This window comes from Alosa alosa, chromosome 8, assembly GCF_017589495.1.
Source record: "Alosa alosa isolate M-15738 ecotype Scorff River chromosome 8, AALO_Geno_1.1, whole genome shotgun sequence".
Taxonomy (NCBI): domain Eukaryota; kingdom Metazoa; phylum Chordata; class Actinopteri; order Clupeiformes; family Clupeidae; genus Alosa; species Alosa alosa.
This window is the reverse complement of record NC_063196.1, coordinates 26,428,289-26,451,454: the sequence shown is the minus strand read 5'-3', so window position 1 is coordinate 26,451,454 and position 23,166 is coordinate 26,428,289. Positions and strand designations below refer to the sequence as shown.

General features: G+C 41.6%; 1 protein-coding gene across 3 annotated transcripts; it reads left to right on the top strand.

Moving 5' to 3' along the window:
• The first annotated feature begins 424 nt into the window (after nt 1–424).
• ylpm1 (YLP motif containing 1) lies at nt 425–23,116 on the top strand. 3 transcript variants are annotated; one of them, XM_048251187.1, is made up of 21 exons: nt 425–1,262; nt 2,715–2,930; nt 3,856–4,050; nt 5,531–6,171; nt 6,951–9,572; nt 9,699–9,816; nt 10,016–10,169; nt 10,390–10,476; nt 10,666–10,846; nt 12,478–12,659; nt 13,061–13,215; nt 13,351–13,413; nt 13,765–13,884; nt 14,197–14,373; nt 14,679–14,762; nt 14,859–14,942; nt 15,331–15,411; nt 20,876–20,927; nt 21,785–21,909; nt 22,200–22,387; nt 22,638–23,116. In XM_048251187.1, the coding sequence occupies exons 1-20, from the start codon at nt 687–689 to the stop codon at nt 22,344–22,346; spliced, it is 6,060 nt and encodes a 2,019-aa protein (XP_048107144.1). In that variant the 5' UTR covers nt 425–686; the 3' UTR covers nt 22,347–22,387; nt 22,638–23,116. The 3 variants fall into 3 exon arrangements, with proteins under 3 accessions (XP_048107144.1, XP_048107143.1, XP_048107145.1); XM_048251186.1 differs by having other exon boundaries at nt 15,331–15,417; XM_048251188.1 differs by lacking the exon at nt 2,715–2,930 and having other exon boundaries at nt 15,331–15,417.
• Nucleotides 23,117–23,166: the final 50 nt, after the last annotated feature.

Here is a 23,166-nt window from a genome sequence, read left to right as displayed (position 1 = left end):
ATAAACAAGTACCTCAAGTTGATCCAGTTCAAACATTTGTGAAGTTTTTACGCATGCCACATGACTTACGTGAATCACATTGGATATTATTTCTAACCACGTAATGCATTGTTGATGTTATATGGCAAGATGCAATATGGTGAGAAATCAAGGCTGTAACTTTTTGGACCACGTTTTACATCAGAAGATGTAGCCTAAAACGCGAGTGCATTGCTACCTTTACACTATATACATATATACAGCATATATATCATCTAATATACACATGTGCGTATGCTGAAATAAATCATGTAACTTGCTTTGCTCCATGTATGCGCACACGGAGGGTATTGCTCCTGTCAGTCAGAGGAGGGCGCTCTATCATTAAATGTTACAGAGCCGTATCTGAAAGGTTAGCAGCAGTCTCGGATATGACGTAGAAAACGTATTCCTGCTTCCTGAAACTTTATGCAGAAAGAAACGCGTTAGCATGTTAGCACGGGGAAAGACCTGCTGAAGCGGGAAATATTTACAGTTAACCGATTTTATTCTATTATAATCACTGCAAAGTAGGTTAGTATCGATTGTGTATGCATGCATACACATCTGTATTGAAGACAGGTAAAACAGTTGAAATATACAGGTTGTTAATTGGACCGGCTTTATGTGAACACAAAGGCCTAACGTCACGTTCGCTTTGGTGAAGCATGTACCCTTCGTGGGGAAATTATGGAGGTGGACATCCGCCTCCTACTAACGTTAACGTTAATCAATTTGATGCGAGATCGGCACCAGTAAGGGCCCCACCACCGACAGGAGGGGCGCCTGGAGGATATGGTGCTCCACCGGCGTCTAATTTTAACAGTTTACGGGAGCAACATTTGCAACAAATGCAACAACTGCAACAGCTCCATCAGAAACAACTGCAGTCGGTGCTTCATTACAGTAATGCTAGCGGTTATCCTGGAGGCCCTGGTGCCTGGCAAGAGCAAGGGGCTGCTGCGGGTTTTCCTCCGTCTGGTTCAGAGGCAACCACGAACTATCAACCAGAACCACCGAGAGGTCCACCTGGGTCTGCGCCACCTCAACCTCCGCAGCCTCCACAGCCCCAAGAAGAGGCGCCACCCAAGCCACCTGAGCCTACTCCTCCGACTACTCAACAAAACTATACTGCTCCCGGGGGCCACACGTCCAGTAATGAAAACAACGCTCCTAAAGACACATCAGCGATGACTTTTCCACAGGAGGGAGAGAATCCCGACTTCACATCGATGACATTACAGGTAAAGTTATGTAACGTTATACAGCAAAGTCGATTGGAAAAGTTGGTATTTGGACGCTTGCATATTTTGCCGTCCCTCTTTGTGAAAGCAGGCTCTTGTTATTTAGCCCAGCCTGTCATCTATATTGATACCTGGGTATCATATTAATAATCATCATGATTGGTATCATATTCATAATTTGAAACGTGCTGACCTAATTTCCTGTCGCTGAGTTAAAACTTCAGTTCAAAGTTCACTACATGTTATATTTAAAGAATATGTTCAATTAACATAACATCTAAATATGAACTGCTCTATTGACTCATTTAAGGATAAAAAGGAAACTGTAGTTATAATCTTCACATATAGCGGTAATGTGGGTCATATTTAATTTGCATGGTAGCCTGCCACTGATTGATGTCAGGATGACATGAATTGTCACACAAGGACAACATGTATTAAAATAAAAACATTTACATGTGACATTATTGACCATTGGGTCAGAGTTTATAGCTGCACAAATAATTGCAGCCTTTTCATTTGCTAATTGAATTAGATAAAAAACAAAATGGCGATTTCAATTTGATTTCCTTTAATCTTTCAGCCTGCTGTGACTCTCTCTCTCTATCTTAGTTAACTTATTTGACATAGTAATGAAATGAGAAGGCATTTCCTCCATGTGGTTTTATTGACGAAAATTGAGTACTGCCTGTATGAAAACCTTTTCTTTACTATATTAATTGAGAAGGAGCCATTGAGACAAAGTGTGGGTTAAAACGAGTGCACAAACAATATTGAGATGTAATTCCAATCAGAAGCCCCCCCAAACACAGTTAAATATCATGTGGTGTTTTGGCTCATCTCTGAAGTCTGCTGGGTTTTATCTCTAAAGAGCAATACATTTCTCTGTAAAAAAATAAATAATAAGTCTTTAATATGATCATTGTATCCAATAGGATTTCTCTCTTCCTGGCAGATTGCTCAGAGAATATGAATGGAATCTCTGGTCTTGAATATGCTGGTTGTTCAATGCTCTTGATCAGTACTCTATGAGTATACATCCACCCAGCCAACCAATTTAGCATCATGTATGGTTTAATTTCCTATAATGTTAACATCAGTCTCTCTGACCACAAAGCTAGCAAGGTGATGGTTACTTCAGCGGACAAAAAAGAGAAAAAATCCGCTTCAACCAGGGTTTTCTGCTCCCACTTGTTTTTATTTTTCCGTGACGTTCTTCAGACGTTAAATCACTTAAAAAGGGTGATTACCCGAAACGTCACAGAAAAATAAAAACAAGTGGGAGCAGAAAACCCTGGTTGAAGCGGACTTTTTCTCTTGTTTGTCTGGTCGTTTGTTTGTCCTGCTCCCAGGTCAGACATTTGGATGTGCGGACTTTTAAAACTTACTCTTTGTACTTCAGCGGACCACATCACATGATGTCTGATCTTTTCATTCACCTGTCACACCTAGGATCAGCAACAGTTCTGGTACAAGCAACACCTCCAGAATCTGCAGAAGCTTAAGAATGAGAGGGCAAAACAGGGCCAAAGTCAGGGTCAACCTGCTGATAAATACCAGAAACCTGGCGAGGCACCGCCCCCCCCTGTCGAGCCTCCTAAGAATGCTCCGCCTCCACCTCCCCCCAAAGAAGAGCCACCGCCACCACCTCCACCTGAGGAACCTAAGGTAGAAAGGCCACAATATCAGATAACCTGACAAAGGTCTGCGCACTAGGGCTGCACGATTACGGGAAAATATTAGATTTTTTTTATATATGACAGAATAATAATAATGTATTGACAGAAATTGCGATTTGATTTGTGATATAATTTTTGAAAGTCAAGCTTCAGTTCAATATTCAAAATTTTGCTTTTAAGTTTGCCCATTTCTAATTGGTGAGCGTGCCTAGTGCATGAGAAGAACAGCACTTCTGATTGGTGAGAGTGCATAGTGCAGGAGAAGCACAGCACTCCTGTTAGATGAGCTTTACTGTCGGTCACACACGGAGGATGACATGAATATAAACAGCATAGATGTGACGAGATTAACCATTGGATGATCATGAGTAAAAAGTCCGCACACTGGAGCTTCAGTTGATAAGATGGTTTAATCACCACAAGTTTAACTTTTCGAACCTCATTTGCCCTTCCTCACCTCTTAAGTCTCTGAGTCCAGCACCTACTTTAACCTCTGTGCGTGCCTCTTGCACAAATTTGGAAAGATTAACCATTGGGACAGAGTTGTGAGCTACACGATTAATTGCAGCCTTTGCAGTGAGCCAATTGCGTTAGTTCAAATTGCCATTTCGTTTAAAAATCAATTGTGTAGCCCTACTGCGCACCAAAATGTTGTTCGTAATAAAGTTATTACTGCAAGTGAAACAGACCACAATAGACATTTTGGCAATAACATTGAGGGTCCTCAAAATCTTTCTTTGTTTATATCCGAAGTCGAATTTAATGCAAGGAAATGCACATAACATGCTTGTACAGTATGATTATGGTCCTAACTTTAGTTTCTCTAAAGAAAAGGCCTGCGAGGTCTTCACCTTGTAAGCTTTCTAGAGCATGCGTTTCATTGATCATTATGTACCTGTTGATTTCCCTCCCAGACCAACATCGCGAGCTCGGGGGACCCGTTTGAGGCAGCGCGCCTGCAGCAGTTGCAAGCGGCGGCGGCCCAGTGGCAGCAGGCGCAGCAGCAGCGTGCCGCTCACCAGTACCAGGCGCTGATGCACGAGCACGCTCAGCTGCAGCAGATACTGCAGCAGTATCAGCAGTTCATCCAGCAGCCTGCGCATCTCCAGGTATGTGTCTTAACTGACTTCATTCAGTTCATTTTGGGTGACGCTCCTGTCCACAGGGGCAGTTAATATGATATTAATATGTTTTTGTTTCTTTTAACTTCCATAAAACACTGTCCTGCAACTTAAACAAAATGCGGCTAAAACACAGGAAATTACTGTAGATGTCCCCATCATAATTATAGGGTGGTGTATTTATGGAGCATGATGGAGCTTTGTTCTGGAGTGGAATGAGGCTGGGTGCATAAACTTAGCCTTGATGGGATGAAAATGGAGTTGTGAAATTACTGATGAGTAATAACAATATTCTAAGATTGATTCAAATTGAGATGTAAGGTTTCAACACGAAATTTGTGTAGAAGAATCCTAGCAAGATGGACAGGGTTATGGCATTTCAGGAATATCATGGAATTTTGATAAAGTCTATTCCAGACATGGGAAGTCATTATATTTGGGACGAAGTTGTGGAATACAATTTTGTTGTGGTAGTTTATAATTTACTTGCAAAAATGCATTAATAGAAATACATTTCCACGCAGAATTGGTGTAACCTCTATCTGGTTATTAGCTTTACTGATTGCTAGAGTGGTTGTGGTTAGCCTAACTTTGTTTATCCCTTCAATGCCCATCTATTTATTCATCTTCTGCTACTAACAAAAGTCAAAGATTCTTGAACGCAATGCGGCTGCTCTGAAATCTGTGGTCAGTTGCCTGTATTATACCATTCATAATAGTGAATAGCGAAGTAAAAAAAAAAAAAATGTAACGACAGGAATGTCAACAACAACTTAGAGTTTACTGGCCAGATACGAACAAAGATAGAGGAAGAAATATAAGGCTTCAAAATCCTAAAGTGATGAATGAATGATGTTGTTGGCCACTGTTGTTGAAAATATTTGAAGATTCCAGCTGTGGCGTGTGTTGGTGAACATGAGATATGCACAGGAAATATTTGAGCTTGATGCCATTGGGTACACTATGTTTGTACCCACATGTGCATGTATGTGTTGTTTTGTGTATTACCACAGCTATTGTTACCGTCTATTCCAAAGTAGTGCCATTCGAGACTGGGAAGTATGTCTACTAAAGAACAGTATATAAAACCTAAACTTCAAAATCATACATTGAATATTCAGTTGCCCAGAGAGGCTTGCGAACCGACCGACCATTAACCCTCCTCATAGATTTTTATGTAATGTACTACTATCAAGTTATGGTTAAAGTAAGCTTATTATTTGTTGGCCTTTGTGGTTTGACTCGACATCTCTCCAACACAAACACCCAAGCACAATTTTGTATTTCTTGAGAAATTGAAAAGGGGGGTGGGGACACAATTGAGACACTCAAAACAAGTTTTCACAGCAAAAGTTATTTAAAAAAAAAGAAAGAAAGAAAGAAAAAGAGTTGTAGAAAGTGTTTGCCTATAAGTTGATCTTTATGAGAAATGAGCTCCGCGTTCTTTCCCCCCAATCCCTCGCTTCAGACCATGCCACTGGACATGCAGCTGAAACACTACGAGGTGCAGCAGCAGCAGTTTACCCCAGTGTACCAGGACTGGGACCGGCACTTTAAACTGTGGTATGAGCAGTTCCAGTCCTACCCGCACAAAGACCAACTCCAGGACTATGAGGCCCAATGGAAACAGTGGCAGGAACAGATGAACTCCACCGCAGCTCATTTGCAGGAGAGAGTCACGACCCTTCGAGCCATGCAGCAGCAGTACGGCCCCCCGCCTGGCTACGGGGGCATGATGAGTCAGTATGGGCAGAGCATGCCGCCCCCAGATTCACAGATGCATCACCCACCTTTGCCTCCGAATGCAAACATGCAGCATTCGCCATCTGTTGGACCTCCTCCTTCTGGACCGCCGCCTGCAGGACCTCCCCCTACCAGTGCGCCCCCTGCTGGAAAGTCCACTACAGGACCTCCTCCCATAGGCCCAACTCCTGGAGCAGGACCGCTGCCTTCGACAACTGCAGGTCAAGCAGGTGTTTCTACAGCAACCACCACGTCTACACCCACATCGGAGTCGTACCAGACAACAGCAGCAGGAAATATGTCGGGCCCATACGGTAATAATAATGCTGGGCCTCCCCATCCTGGAATGAGACCACCTGGCCCAAGGTAAGGCATCTTTGTGATTGAGATGGTCTCGCAGAGCCAGGCATGCATCACAAGACACATCTCAGGACAACAACAAGGACATTTCATACAATTGAGGAAGGGGGAAATATGTATGCATGTGCCACAAGTATTACACCTTTATTGAATATTTTACAAGTAGTGCTATAAAGGAGAAATCCGACGAATTTTCACATAGATCTCCGTTTCTCGAGGTCACCAAGTACTGTTGGTACAAAAAAAACCCTAGCTTGAGTTTCTATAGCCAGCAACTAACGCAGCCAGGCAGCTACAGCGCTACACTCTGTGGGCATGTACATGAGAGCTCACGGAAATGACCCAGAGTGTAGCACTGTAGCTGCATTAGCTGCTGGCTGTAGCAACTTGAGCTAGGTAAAACCAATTGTTTTTATTTATTTTTTTCATACCGACAGTACTCGGTAACCTCGAGAAACCTCAACCTCGAGAGTATATTATAGACTAATGCAATTAATGCAATACATAAAGTAATGGTGCCATGTAAAGCGTATAAAGTATTTAAGAATGGTGCAAGTTCCAAAATAACAGCCAAGGTATCAAGTTTATAGGTGAGATCCGGCGAGTTTTCACATAGATCTTTTGCTGGATTTCTCCTTTAAGTTGAACAGTCAGCCAGTGGCCCAGTAGCAGTGGTTGTCTTCAGATGCTGTCTAGCTTTGTGAGACCATGATAATAATTTTTGTTGCAAATTAAGATAATTTTTCAAGTAATACGTTTTAATATTATCTGTGAAAATGTTGCAGGTTTGATGGCCCAAGATTTGATCAGTCACAACACCAACGCTTTAATGCACCACCACCCAGATTTGATCCAAGACAAAGATTCAACGCGCCTCCCCAAGGACCCCCTGGTAGATTTGATTCACCAATGAGACATATTGCCCCTGGTTTTGAACGCCCCCCTGGTCCAAACTCTAATCCTTCAATGAGGTTTGAAAGGCCACCTGGCCCATCACAGAATCCACAAAATAGATTCGAAAGACCCCCAGGACCTCCACAGAATCCCCAAAATCGTTTTGAAAGACCTCCAGGTCCACAACAGAATCAGCAATCTCGTTTTGAAAGACCACCAGGTCCTGGACAGGGTCCAATGTCTCGTTTTGAAAGACCACCTGGTCCTGGTCAGGGTCCGATGTCTCGTTTCGAAAGACCACCTGGTCCTGGTCAGGGTCCAATGTCTCGTTTTGAAAGACCGCCTGGTCCAGGACAGGGCCCAATGTCTCGTTTTGAAAGACCACCTGGTCCGGGACAGGGTCCAATGTCTCGTTTTGACAGACCACCTGCACCTCAACCACAACAAGCTGGTATTGGTTCCCAAGTGAAACCAAATTCTGCTGCTCAAAATAAAGAGGAAAAACGTGAAACTACTGGATCGCAGCTCCAGCAGGCTGGATCCAAAGAATTAACATCTGAAAATAAAAGTGCGAAGGAGAAAAGCACAGTTGATGACACTCTGGCTGAGGATATTGTTGATTCTGGGAATGGGTTCTTCGTCCAGAACGACCCAATTCCGCAGACGTCACAAAAGGACACTCCGCAAAAAGCAGAGGATCCAGTCGCTGGAGCGAAAGACAAGGCTAAGGACGTTAAGGAAACTGATGCCTCCAAAAATGCAGTGTCAGCGCCTTCTTCTACTCCGCTAAAACAAACTCCTACACCTCCCGGTCAGGCACCCGGTCTGGCCAAAAGTGGTGTCAACAACGGGCCCCCTCCCAGACCTATGCCTCATGAGATGCCTCGCCAGCCTCCTCCAGGCCCTCCCCATGGCGATAATCAGATGGGTCATCCATCCATGGGGCGCGGGCAGCATCCTCCAGGTCCTCCGTATGGTGATCATCCAATGGGTCCTCCGCATATGGTGCGTGGGAGAGGCCGAGGGCAAATGCCAATGCCTATGCGTGGCAGGGGACGGGCCCGTGGTCGGGGAATGCCCGGCGGGCCAATGGGCCCACCACATGGATATGATCCCAACTTCCAGCCACAAGAAGAAGAGGAGCATTCTGGGTATGAGTATGAAGCCCCGCAAGAGCACATGGGTCACACGGGGGAAGAAGAGGTGGATTATGGGTGGGAGGATCCTTCGGCAGAGCCTTCCGGAAGGATGCCTGGAAGAGGGCCGCCACATCACGAGCAGGACATGTGGCTCCCAGAGGAGCATCACTTTGGCGAAGAATACTATGAAGAAGCAGAGGGTCAAGAGGAGGCTGTGGAGGAAGAGGCCAAACATTGGCAGGAGGCAGCAGAACCAGAGGCAGAACCGGAGTACTGGGAACAAGAGCAAGATCCATATTGGAATGTCCGAAGGCCCCCCATGCGTGGACGACCTCCATTCCCCCGTGGTATGCGCGGAAGGCCACCTCCGCCTCGAGGCTTCATGCACCAGGGTCCGAGGCGCCCGCCTCCTCCTCACCCTCCCCACATGGAGGGCATGGAGCATGAGCCTTACGGGCCCCCCCAGGGCTACAGGGGACCTCCCAGGGGTCCTATGGGCCCTCCGATGCATCGAGGGCCCCCTCCACGGGGCCACCCCGGCATTCGTGGCATGATGAAGCCGCGACCCCCTCCGCCACGAGAGATGATGGAGAGAGATCCACATGGACCTCCGCCTTACCACGACCCTATGGAGCACGATCCAGAATGGCCACCTCCACCACATGGCAGAGAGCCTAGGCGGATCCCTCCGCCGCCCCCGCATTCCATGATGGAGAGAGACTTGAGAAGGCCGCCACCCTATGGTCCAGGACACCCCAGGAGGAGGCCACCATTCCCCCACGAAGACCCAGAGGGGTTGTACAAGGAGCCCTACGAAGAGGAATATCCGCCGCCCGATGATGGGTACAGAAGGCCGCCACCTCCACCACTGGAGTTCATCACTCGAGACTATGAACATGGCCAGGAGGACTACTATCCTCCACCGCCTCCGCCCAAAGACTGGGAGATGGAGCGTGGTGGCAGGGAGTATCCACCCTACCCGCCTCATGGGCCACCGGAGCGCATGCGAGAAGACCGGTGGTCAGAGGGAAGAGAGAGGCCGTATCCTTACGAGGAAGAACACGGTAGACCTGATTACGAAGGGTCTGGTTATCCAGACGAGCCTCCGTATGGTGGCAGAGAACCTCCTTACCGTGGCCAGCCAGACTGGGAGAAGCCCTTGCCAGAAAGAGTTTACCCTCCCATGGAGCCGAGGAGGCCTTCGTTCGAGGCAGGCTCAGAATCCAGCATGGATATCCCCCCGCAGCCTCCCCAAGCAGGGTCGGATCCATCTCATGAGCAGTCTTCTCCAACAACTGCAAAGGGTGTGCTGGCACTCTCTCAAAGACAACACGAAATCATCCTGAAAGCAGCACAGGAGCTAAAAATGATCAGGTATTTTATCCTGATATATATATTATGTCATTCCTCTAGATAAATTGGGGGGAAATGTCACCCTGATTACACAATGTAACACAGCTGTTGTGATCACATCCTCATAATAATACCTGTGGTCAACAGAGAGCTCCAAGAATGTAAAGGCCCTGTCGGAGAAACTGCCGCCCCCGAGGTCAAGACTGAACTACTACCTGGTCTCCTTGGGCTAGAAATCCCACCTGAAGTCAAGACTGCCCTTCAGGTAAGCCAATAGTTGTTATGTGTGAATGTTTGTGGCTCTCATATCTGTGTGTAGCTTTTGTGTAGCGTAAAGTGTATAAAATTTATGATTTAATGCTGGATACGCGTAATGATGTAATGTGTTGGATGGTCTTGAACTGGATGGTACATTTGCATTGTATTCCCTTTGTAATTGTATTCTCTTCTTTCACCTTGACTAGTCCACAGGTCTTTTGTCTGAGACTGGACAGGCTGGTGGAGGGAAACCAACCTCATGGGAGTATGGCCACCCACCACCAGAAAGTGGTTACCACCAACAACCCCCACCATCTAAACCCATCATCACTAAAACGGTGGATTATGGACATGGGCATGGTAAGCAGCAAGCTTTATGAAGATGACATCACCTTTAAGTGCATTTGTAGTAGCATTGAAATAAGCATAAGGAAATGTCTTTTTTTTTTTTTTCTGGAAGTACAATCCTGGAAGTATATTGTTTGCTTGAAGGTCTAAGAGGTAATCTGCTAATGTTGTACCACTATGTTTGTACTTTTGGCAACTTAAAAATGCCTTTTTTTTGTTGTTTGCATTTCAGAATCTGGTGCGACAGTGGAGCGCATGTCTTATGGCGAAAGGATTATCCTGAGGCCTGACCCTTTGCCTGAGAGGACATTTGAGAAGGGTAGGCCTAGTTGAAACATGGTGCTATCTGCATTTTCCAGTCAAAAGAAAAAAAAAATCCTGCTAAACGCATGCAATATTTTTTTTAGAACGGGTCATAGAAATGGTGATGGAAAATAAGTATCTCTGTATAAGGGGAAACGGCACGTGTTACTTGTTACTGAGGAGACATCAATGTGGCTTTCCTCAGAACCGCTTGGCCCGAGAGATCCCTATGGCCCGAGAGATCCGTATTTTGACAGACGGAATGACCCTTATATGGAACGGCGGGAATGGAGTAGAGAGCGGGAGCGAGACCCCTACAGGGAAAGGCCGGTCTTAGACCACGAGAGAGAACGGTTCGAACGGGAACGCTTCACCAGAGATGACCGGTACGTGATTCTGTGTTGGTGTGTGTGTGTGTGCGCTTTTCACGCTGATTCTCTGCGATTCAGGCAGCGTACAGTTACTGTGATCCTGGATGCTGAAGCTTACTCATAGGTCTGCACTGTAGTGTTAATTTTGTCACCTATTTTTAATTTAGTCTTAGTCTTAGTCTTGTGACGAAATGTCCTTTTTAGTCTTTGTCATATTTAGTCATTCAAATATTTTTGTTAGTCAAGTTTTAGTCAACTAAAAGTCTCGTCATTTTAGTCTAGTTTTAGCCATAAGAAAACTAAAGGTATCTTAGTCTTAGTCAGTTTTAGTCAACACATTTTAGTCTTTTTTTATAACAAATTATTTCTGATTACCATTTGAGTCAAATAGTGTTTCACACATCTCAATTTTCCAACAATATTGTGTGTCCACAGGGCTACTCGTCTGTTATAATTACTCATTCTGATTTTTTGTCAGTCAGTATGTTTACATGCACAGGTAAGTCGAGCTACAGTCATAGCTCGGCTGGGATTTGACCATAGACAGTAAAAGATTTGACTGGATCACTGTCATATTAAGTAGACCAGTGTTTCTCAAAGTGTGGTCCGGGAATCACTGGTGGTCCATAAGCTATCTCAAGTGGTCCGTGAGCAGATGTGGTAAAATATAATATAGATGAGTTGTTTGCAATATTGAACCAACTTGTATGTAAAAACAGTTCTGCAACACTGTCTATGTAAGATATGCCAGTTTAAATCATACAGTATGAATCCACACAATAAGCAAAGTGCAAAGACAATAAGCAAGGTGGTTCAGTGAGTAGGCCTATTGTGTAGACTAATTATAGGCTACTGTTGAAGTAGGTCTAATCTTTTTTTTTTTTTTTTAGCTAGGGTTAGTTAAGTGGTCCTGAAACTGAAAAGTTTGAGAAACACTGTAAGAGACCAAAGTATTAATGTTTTACTCCGCCTAAGCTAGATGGCGATATGCTACCAAACACAACACATTCCCCAAACAGACTCTCCATCTTAGCCATAGCTAACTTGCTAGCTTAACTTTCCATATTAGCTTACTTGCTAGCAAACTTTGCATCATCAGTCTAACTAGTTAAATAGTTGACATTACATGATGAACATTTTCGTATGGACATTCTGGTGGATGTTAATTTGTATGAGAGAAGCTTCAACTTCTGGGTATGTAGCATTGTGGCATAAAGCTTAGGTAGTTAGTTGGTAACTCTGGCAGAAATCTCCAGTGTTCTTGTTCCATGTAGTTTCGTGTTGCAGCCACAGGGTTGCAGCAACAGCACGTAGACTAGCCTACAGGAAAGCTGTTGCGTATGAACTCATTCGAATATTTTGAAAACATAACAGCTAGATATTCTGTCTTCTCATTTTGTAGGCGAAAATGAAGAGAGATTTTATCTTAGTTCTTATTTCATGCAAAACATTTTAGTCTCGTCTTTTTTAGGTCAACAATAATTCATCTTAAGATAGTCTTAGTCAGTGTTTCAGGACATTACTGCCGTCTCGTCATCGTCTCGTCTTAGTCATGAAAAAAAAGGTCGTTGACGAACATATTTCCTCTTGTCTCGTCTGACGAAATTAACACTACTGCACTGTTCCGTTTGTTTGTTTCGTCACAGGCCACCACCAGGGCCCCCAGGTCGCCCCGGCTACAGAGATCGGGAGCGTGAACAAAGAGAGAGAGAGGGGCGCAGCAGCCGGGACCGAGAGCCTTACGGCCGCCCACCCTACGACAGGCCGCCATACGAACGAGGCCCTGAGCGGTTTGAGCACGGGCCCCCAGGCCCTCCGGGTTATGGAAGTAAGCACAAACTGCCAGCAGATTTATTTAACAAATGGGCCATCCATGCCACAATGACAAGTTTTTCCATTGAGTTTTCAAAAGATTTTACATCCATAGAACTTATTGTTTTGAGAACTTATCCTCATTTACATGGATTCAAATCAGTGTTGTAGTAGACAAGGTATCGGGTTTCTTTTTTTTTCTGGCTCGCCCAGGGTCAAACAAAGTTAGAAGTGTGAAAAGTGCAGAGTAATATTGGGGGAAGCTGTTAATCAAGCCTTCGGTGTTAAGCTCCAAAAGCAGTTTCATATTTTGTCAGCATAATGCATCTTTAATGTTTAGAAGGTATGGTCCAAGGAGTTCCCACACCAAACGTGTTGTAGCTGTGTGTGTGTAATACTAATATGCTCTGTTTCCAGATGACCGGAGGAGCTACCCCGATGAGAGACCACCTGGCCCACCTCCCTCCATGGCCCCTGCTCCCGGCCCTCCCCCCCGCGCCGAGAAGAAGCCTGAAACCAAGAACGTGGACGACCTCCTCAAGCCACCTGGCCGATCAAACCGTCCAGACAGGGTGACTGTCCTTGAAAGTCTACACATGTGCATACACATCCACAAGCACAGACACAAAACCGAAAGCCTGTATGGAATTCTTGGTGGGTCGGTACCTGTGTGTTTGTTACTCATGTCTTGGTCTTTGCTTCTACAGATTGTCATTATAATGCGTGGCCTTTCAGGAAGTGGTAAAAGTCACGTCGCAAAACTGGTTCGGGTGAGTGCCCGTTTTTTTTTTTTTTTTTTTTTTAAATTCATCATCAGCTTGTGACTGTTTTAGACATTGGCCTTATGTTTGTAGGATATGTGATCACTCGCATAATATGCCAAACATTGCCACGGTCAACTCCTACAACAACAGCAGTGCCACACAACACATCACTGTTCAGAAACAATGAAGCAGTGAAATATAATTACCTAATATTGAATAGTCAAAACGTTAAAAGACCTGTATTTTGGTTATGGTTATGGGATTAACCAGGCACCTTTGTCCAAAGCGAACATTTTTATTTAAATTGTATAGCTTAGGGACTATTGAATGCTTACATTTGTTGATGATTTTCCATAGGATAAGGAAGTGGAGTGTGGTGGAGCACCTCCCCGTGTCCTCAGTATAGACGACTACTTCATGACTGAGGTGGAGAAGGTCGAGAAAGACCCAGAGAGTGGCAAAAACGTCAAGAACAAGGTCTGTCCATTTCAGCCTCTGACCAGTTACATACTGAAGTGTTTACTTGTGCCAGGCTGACGCCAAACAGATACCATCTTTGTCTCTAGTAACCAGAGTTTGAGGTCTGTGTGTCCATAGTTCGAGGTCTATGTGTCCATAGTTCGAGGTCTATGTGTCCATAGTTCGAGGTCTATGTGTCCATAGTTCGAGGTCTATGTGTCCATAGTTCGAGGTCTATGTGTCCATAGTTTGAGGTCTATGTGTCCACAGTTTGAGGTCTATGTGTCCAGAGTTTGAGGTCTAATCACAAATTCATTGTGTTTTCATAAGGTGCTGGAATATGAGTATGAACCAGAGATGGAGGACACTTATCGCAGCAGCATGCTGAAGACCTTCAAGAAAACACTCGACGATGGCTTTTTCCCTTTCATCATCATTGATGCGATCAATGACAAAGTCAAATACTTTGATCAGTTCTGGAGTGCAGCCAAAACCAAAGGGTTTGAGGTGAGTTGTCTGTCTAGATTTCAGCCAGCCGCACACCAGCACTGACATGACTGTGGAGTATTGATTAAGATTTTGTTTCTTTTTCCCCATACAAAAATAAACATGACTCGTAATCAACACAGCAGCAGTAGCTGAAAATGTCAGTGTTGGTTTGTGGGTTTTAATAGAAAACAACTGTAAAAAACTGAGTAATCATACATGATTGTCATCATGTTTGTGTAAGTGTGTGGTCACATTTACAAGGTAAAATTTTGGTAATTCTAATCTTTGCTTAGAAAAACTTACTTTGCTTTGTTTTCTTGCAGGTGTACGTGGCTGAAATTGCAGCAGATAACCAGACATGTGCAAAGAGAAACATCCATGGACGGAAGATGAAGGACATCTCAAAGGTGTTTTTTTTCTGCCCAAAAGCAGTACACACATGTACATATGTAATTGTTTTACCCTTTCTCACCTCCTGTTTTATATATTTATATTTCCTTCAGATGGCCAGTAGCTGGGAGCCAACACCTCGTCACATGGTGCGACTAGATATCAGGTCCCTGTTGCAAGATGCAGCTATTGAAGAGGTACTTGTAATATATAGTCATCATCTCCTAATATGGTCAATGTTTTGGACCAAACACAAACTTTCAATGGCTGCTCTACATTAATTAAACAAATATTTGAAAGTTAGTGAGTGAATGCTTGGGAAAAATGCTAATTTACAGTGCACATGTTTTGATACACTGATCTAAAAAAAAACATGAGTTGCTTGTTTTAAACTGGGAACTCTGCTTTATTAGCCATCAACCAATACTTGGTTTCCTAAAGGCACTCACTCACTCTCTAAACTCTGTACGGGTTGTATTGTTGTCAAACCGCAGCCTCATCTTGGTTTACGAAGAAGAAGAAAAACTCTTTTTGACTGATTTTGCCAGCCATTTTTCTGTGGAAATTAATCATTTTGTCTCCAAGGTTGAAATGGAAGACTTTGACCCTTCTAAGGAAGAACTGAAGACCGAGATGAAGAAGGAGGAGGAAGAGGAGACCGACCTGGTAGGGGTCCGTCACTTTTTTGCATGTATAATGCTACTTGCTTGTGTCATTGCATTTCTGTTCATGTGTCCACCATTGTTGTGTGCCCATCCTGCATATTTGATAATAATGAATTGTTTCAAAGCAAAAGGCTTGAGTTTAAAAATCAAACAGCAGGAAAATTTGGTTTAAAACAACAACTGAACATGCTCTTGTGGACAAGCGGTATCCAGTGAACTTTACTCATGTAAATATTAGTCATTATTTTTAGAAGATATTATCTCAAACACTGTAAGTTATAGTTATAGTTATCATAGGCCTTCTTAGGTAATGAAAGGGAGTTTCTGAACTTAACAATATACTGAATGAATGAATGATTTGAAATAACAAAAATTACACATGGGTCATTATCAAAAAAAAGTTTAAATAGGCTGAATTGTAGCCATATTTTTAAATGCTGCTACTTGTACTGTGCATAAACCTGCACTGCACTTCCATGTGCATTGTGTGTCGTCATACTGTTACCATTTCATAATACTGCAAACTAAAACAATAACAGTGGTGAATTCAGTTCCAATACTACCTGGCAAACGCATGTTATCTGCCAGACATTGCTGACATTTTCCCCTGCAGATAATTGATTGTTGTAATTACTCTTCATGTGTAAAGAACCAGCTTGACCAGCAAAATCTAATCTTACCCTTGAGTCTTGATCTGTGCTGGCAGGTGTTTCTGTCAGCAGCGGGTCAGCCTGAAGGGTCACTGACCATTCATTTGCACAACCTTATTTGTCTGTGGCCTTTGACTCACATTTGGGTCAATTTCCAAGAACAAAGATGGACACAAAATATCACCTATGGTGATCAACGGAGTGTGGGGCAGGGTTTGCACTGAAACACACTTCAGTTGTGTCAGTAGCAAAAACAAAAAAGTAAAACTGTGTCATGGCAAGAATGAGGCCAGAAATCCACAATGCTTCCATGAATCGGTAATCTAAACCATAGTACTGCTCTTGGTCAACTGAGGACCCCCCTTGCTATGAACATTAAAATTGATTGGTATAATTTTAACAAAGTATGTTGGCAGGTCTGAAGGACCTTGGAGTAAGCACTCAATGGTGCTGAGCATAAGTCAGAAAACAGTGTGAAATATGTTCCACCTGATCTATACCTTTTAAGCATGCTTTTCAACATCAAACAACATTTAAACGGCCGGAAATGGAAAGGTTGGTTTACAGTGAAGTGAAGACTGACTGGCAAATATTCTGTTGACTGATAGCTGGCACAGTTGAAAAAAGGGCATTGTGTGAGAGACCGGTGTAAAACGTATGTGATTCTGCCGTTGAAACCTGTTGAGGAGTACGGTCACAAATATGTGATTAGAACGTTCGAGAACCGAGAGTTCCGCACTATGATGCAACAATTACCCTCAGAGATTTTCCCCATAGACTGTATAAAGAACACTGAAACTATAGATCGTTTGCGTAGAATTCTAAAAGGAACCAGGAAAATAATTCACTCCTCAACAGGTTAATGCGTTCCACATGGTAAGTTCATCTTATAGAGATTCTTTAGTAGAATCACTGGTTTGATTCACATTTTTTTCAACTGTGTTATTCAGACTGAAACATTATTGTCGTTTGTCGAGACAAGCACTTCCTATCAGTGTAGTATGCCAAGGTTGGTGATTTGTTAGTGTGTCGTCTAAGCTAGTGATTCTTTCATTTACTTTTTTCTGGTGGAAACGGCAATTATCAGATGGTGGGTTATGGTTGAAAACCACCATAAAGCAAGGCAAATGAGTGGTGTTGTTGGTTTATAACTTATTAGCAAAAATGCTTAATAAATTGGTACAGAAAGAAGCTGTATTCGTACTGAAATTAAGGGAAGTATTCAGGAACCCCAAAAAAGTATTCTACTGTGTGAATCTTCCAGTAAAGTAATGCAGAATTGTATTACTATTCGTTTAAACCAAAATTCCTTGTATATATTTTTTTGCCTTCCAAGTCTCTCTACTGGCACCTGTTTTGCATTGTTGTTCACCTCTTGTTCATCAACAGCAGAGACTAAAATTAATTTGTCAGAAAAAAAAGCTCATATCTTTGGTTTACTTTTTGAAACTAGCTCCAACCTGGTTTAATCTATGTTTTCAGTCTAATTGACTGGGTTAGTTTGCACCAGAGGAACTGGAATAAAACCACTTTTTGCAAGTGGTCTTAGTCCAGTTGAGTCTAATTGTGCGGTTCTCGTGTGCATAACGAACAGTTGTACCAAAAGGTAACACACTTTTCAATGTGATTGAATTTTTATGTGAAAATTGGGTTTTTATGTGATATTGATCTAGATTTTAGATTTAGCAATGATAAAATAAATGATCAATCAGCATTTGATTGTGCTGATTAGGTTTAGTTATATTTTCAGGTTCTAACACTGGGAAATAACATTGAAGAAAATTATAGGATCTCAGGCACTCAACACTACAAATGTTCATGCAGTGCAAATTATGCAGTCATTCCTTGTTATCACCATGGTTATAACTAGAAATTGGAAAAAACAACAACTGAATTGTCTTGGTAAGTCCCGTAAATCAATGGGCCCTTTACTTGTTCAGTACTGTGTATCATTTCATCACAACGGTCAGATGTCATGGGTAGAAATGCCCTGCGTAACATTGTCCAGCTTTTCATTTGTCAACACTACTGAACATAATTCATTTTGTTTGTGTTTATAGTTCTTGGCAGATGATTTTATCCAAAGCGACTTACAGTGACATCAGTGTAAACATTACATTAACATTGAAATGAACAGTTTGAAGTAAAATCATATAGCTTGAATAAAACAATACTAATATTAGTAATAGACTACATACAATTTTACAGAATAATAATTTAACCCATAAACTATAAGAAGAATTAATTAGTTTAGCAGTTTTATTTATTTTCTTATTATAGTAAAAAATAAAGCAAAAAACGAGTTCAGAATCACCTAGAAATCAATAGAATGTGAAAAAATAGCCATTTTGACAAGAAGTCAAACCACTAAGCTCTGTGTGGTCCAGATATCCAATGAAGTTATCTATGCTAGGAAGACCCCCCTGCCTTACCACTCTACTAATATCACTTTGTACCTCAAAAGACGCTGGAGTCAATGTAGCGAAACCAGCAAAGTAAAGATGTCGTCATCACCAGCATGTCAGAAATGTTTTTTTTTATTTGTTTGTTTATCATTATAATCCCACTCTAGTGGCTAAAATAATGACTTTAAGCAATTTGTGTCATAATAAAGTGATGCAACACTTAAAAGCTATAAAAGCTATAGTGCCTCAATCCATTTTCAGAGTGCTAGACTGAATTTACAAATTGACTTGAGTTACCATGGCTATCCTGTAGTTACTATCAAAAAGTAACTCAGTAGTAAGCCCATTGGTTAACACTTCTGCTGTTAGCTAGCTCAAAAGCGCAAATTCTTAAATGCAGACCTGCCGATCTGTTTGCCTTATTAATATTTACATTCAAATACATAGTCGCCTCTGCCACCTTAGTCAAACGTATGGACTTCCTTATGAATAGATAGGTGATAGACAACGTGTTTTAAACTCTTTAACATGGAAGTTGAGAATTACAACATCAAAAAGCTCTGAAATGTTACCTTGTGTTAAAGGTCAAATAGTTATTATATAACACTATTGTCTAGTTACTCTTCTTTAACTTCAGAGTAAAATTGGGGATAATTGTCAGCACAGCGTCACACTGGTATTTCCATTTTATTTGGTAATCCACCAGTGTAGTCCAGGATAGCAGTTAAACATTGCTTCAAAACTTCATAACAGGATTTGTTTACTGCAGAAATATACTTTATAGAATAGATCTAGAATAGATCTCACACTCTAAATGCCAACCTACAATAAAATAATCTGTTTTCAGCTCAGTGCTAAGTGATGACATGAATAATGTAGCTTGTTGATGCTTTTACTTAAAAAGTAAATTTTTTCCCACCCCTAATATTTTATTTGTTTAGTTTGTTTCCCAACTGGCTTTCAGGCAATGTGGAAAAATTCCTATAGTCAGAGCTTAAAATGGTCTGCCACTGTGCAGGAAACCTTTCATGGACGGGGTTTAATATTTGAAAATACTTCTATATAGTGATTTTGGAGTGAACTTCAGACACAGAAATGTCTTGTGCTTTGAGCCCTGTGTACTGTACTGCCACCTAGTGGCCAAGTTTCCTAGAAGACCGTTTGGTCAGTGTGGTAGATGATTTTAATGCAGAGCTTCACCCTCTCTTTGGCTATAGTGCTACCTTCTCTTTGGATGTACCATTTGGTATAAGGACATAGTTGTCTTTTTTTACCACAACTGCCAATAGACCAATTTCACAGTGTCCAGGTGTCCGGCCTCATTGATGTTAATGATACCTTAATTGGCAGGGTAAAACGTCTTCCTGTTTCAGTCTTTCCTGTGGACTTTTCTTTTGCTGTCTATGGGACAGTGCTCTTCCACAGGAAGTTGATTTACACAGCGGCCCCATCTTGTGAAATGGGCTAATTGTCAATTAATGCACAGACCTTTTAAGTACTTATTTAGTTCAACTTTAAAATGTTAAATAGTTTTGTCATCAATGTACATTCTGTTCATTCAATGTACATACTCAATACTTACAAAGTTTTAGTGATATTTTTCCTAATTTTTCCGGAAGACATACCACTCCACTAATAACTGGCCTTAATTTAATTTTGTCAAGCAGTCTTATGTCAATTGCTTTACAGTTTGTTGTACAACCTGACTAAGCACCACCAATGCAAATAACAAACTGTAATGATGCAAGTTCATCTGTGTAATACCAATAATTTTATTCTAAGACTTCTATCTAAGATTCTAAGGCCCACACTACTCTTAGCATGGGAACTTGTCTTGTCAACAGGTAATGATTATTCACAAGACCATGCAGAACTGTATTTGCTCATCATTGGCCAACATCACATGATACAAAATGTTGTTATAGTAATGCTGCGATTTAAATATTTAATTTACTATCACATACTGTATAAGTGGACCTGTTTTGAAATATGTATTGTTCAGTATTCCTGATACTACTTAAAAAAAAAAAAAAGACTAAAAAACACTATCTTAAGAAGAGCTTCCTTTTATAGGTCTGTACAAGTTGATGATGTAGTGTCCAATGTTCATTTGTGTTATTGTTTCAATTATATTGTGCTGATCTAAGGCTGCAACATTGCAAGACCCGTTGGTCTTCTCTGTTGGTTGCATGCTTAAATGAGATGGATTTTGTCTTCATTGACACCATTTCTGATGGTTATATTTGACTAACTTGTATCTGTTTTCAAGCCTTCTGCATTCTCCAAACTCAGGAAGTTCCAATTGAACCCTTCACCCTTCCCCTGTCTTTATCTTTTCATATCTGTCTCCCCATCTCCTTCACTTCTGTTTTCCCTGTTAACCATTGAAGTCTCTCTCTGTATAATATAGGGGTACATTCCAAAAAGCAAATGGGAGATCGACACATCTGAGGCGAAGCTCGGTAGGTGTTCACCATATCTGCAACTCTTTTGACACACGTGTAGACACTTCTCTCTATCACACAAAACTATCTCCGTCTCTCTCTCTCTCTCTCAGACTCTGTACCTTTCCCCCTCTTGCATCTGTATACCTCTCTAGTAATTGACATATTGCAGTATTTCATTATGATCATATTAAAAAGTGATTACTTATCGTAGATAAATATTCCAAACTTTATTTTGGTGATCAATTTTGGAATGCCTCTTTTAAGTAGCTTGCAACCTGGGTTGGTTCTAGGTTGCAAAGGAAGCCTTCATATACCAGTTATTGTAATGATGTGAATGTTTTTATAATTGTAAACATTTTCCGAGTTATTCAGATGATCAATGAAGCCAGATTCTGTTAGTTCTCTAATTTGTCTTTTAACCACACACAACAAATTAGAGTGAAATTATATAAATATATATATATATATATATATATATATATATATATATGAAATTAATTTCATGAGTATACACAGGTCTTACAAATTGAACCGTTGTTTTTTATTATTATTCATTAATTTCTTGATTTTTAACACAAACTACGACTTTTAAATATCTTTACAATCAGTGATGTATGAACAAACATGTTATTTTAAACTATTTCAGGGACCATTTTGTTCCAACTTTTTCCGTTTGGTCATTGTTTTTTTTACAAACTCTCCCAACATCCAGAAGGAAGGAAATATTAAAAATCAGTGGAAGCACAGCAAACATAGTTCCTTGAGTTATCAAGCCCTGTCTTAGGCATGGGTGTGAGAGATTTATGCAGAAAACATAGCGAGCTGGAGCTGGACGCAGCAGGTGATGACGTTGGCAGCACTTCTTTTTCCAGACAAGCTGGACGGCCTGGTTGGTGGGAGCAAACGGAAGCGCGAGTCTGATGTAGCAGGCATAGAGGACTTCCTTCAGCTCCCAGACGACTACGCCACGCGGATGTCCGAACCCGGAAAGAAGCGGGTAAATATGTTCTTGCTGCCTTCCATTTACTTTGGTCACAGTCTCACAGCTCTTATTCTCGCCGTATAACCTTTAATAAATGTCCTGCTCCTATTTAACTTATTACACTTTAAACAACTGCCATTCGCTACAATGGCAGACAAAGTAGGAGGCTGTGTTGCTTTAGTGTTGTCCTATATGACCTCATTGTCCATACTGTTATACATACTGCTGAGCGGAAAGAAAATGTAGTCATATTCTTGGTGTCCTGTTTCCCGTTCATCACGCCACTGGTCCGGTTTTGGTCCAAGGTGCGGTGGGCGGACCTGGAGGAGAAGAAGGACGCCGACCGAAAGCGCGCTATTGGCTTTGTTGTGGGCCAGACCGACTGGGAGAAGATCACCGACGAAACCGGACAGTTAGCCCAGCGAGCTCTTAACCGCACAAAGTATTTCTGAGAAGAACATTTCGTTAGTCTTTGCACACTTTTGGCACACAGGTAATTAATCCTTTTTGCTATACTTCTAAGTGACTTCTTTGTAAAGGTGTGATTATTGTATTGACATATGGATTTATTGTTATTTGTTGTGAGAAATAATAATAGTGTTCTAGAGTCTTTGTTTTCAGATCCTTTACCCGTTAAATTGATAAACATTTGGTGTTTTTTAAAAAAAAAAAAAAAAAAAAAGATTAAAACATGTATTGCTTGGGTGCCTTGTTTCAGCTTGAGTTTTTCTTCTTTCTTTCAGATAGTCATACCATGAATCTACAGATTTCTCTTCTGTTCTTTGGTGGAGTAAGGAATGCTTCCCCCACCCTGTTACTGTTATTTAACATATTGCTGAAAGAGAAGAGAGAAGAAGATACTGTCTTTGGGATCCACCAGGGAAGGAGGAAAAGAAGACACTGTTAGATGTGTTCCATCTTTTTGGTGTTTCTCATGAATACTCACGGTGATTTAACTCCTGCGCCAGGAACTACATCACTAAGTTTTCATGTTGCCTGTAGCTCCACTTGTATTTTTTATACCTTGTATGTATTCCCAGCAGAATTCATGCTTTGTTTTAGTCATTAGATTTGAATAAATTAAACCCTAATGTGAAATGTCACACCTTGTTTTATTTTTCCTTTTAAAAAAAATGAACTGTGTTTTGTTAGAAAATGTTTGGCCTCAGTGTGATTACTGGGACAACTGTGGGAATATATTAAAAAAAATAAGTTCTATATATATGTTTTGTATAACTTTTTTTGAGTCATTAATAATGCCTTACACTGATG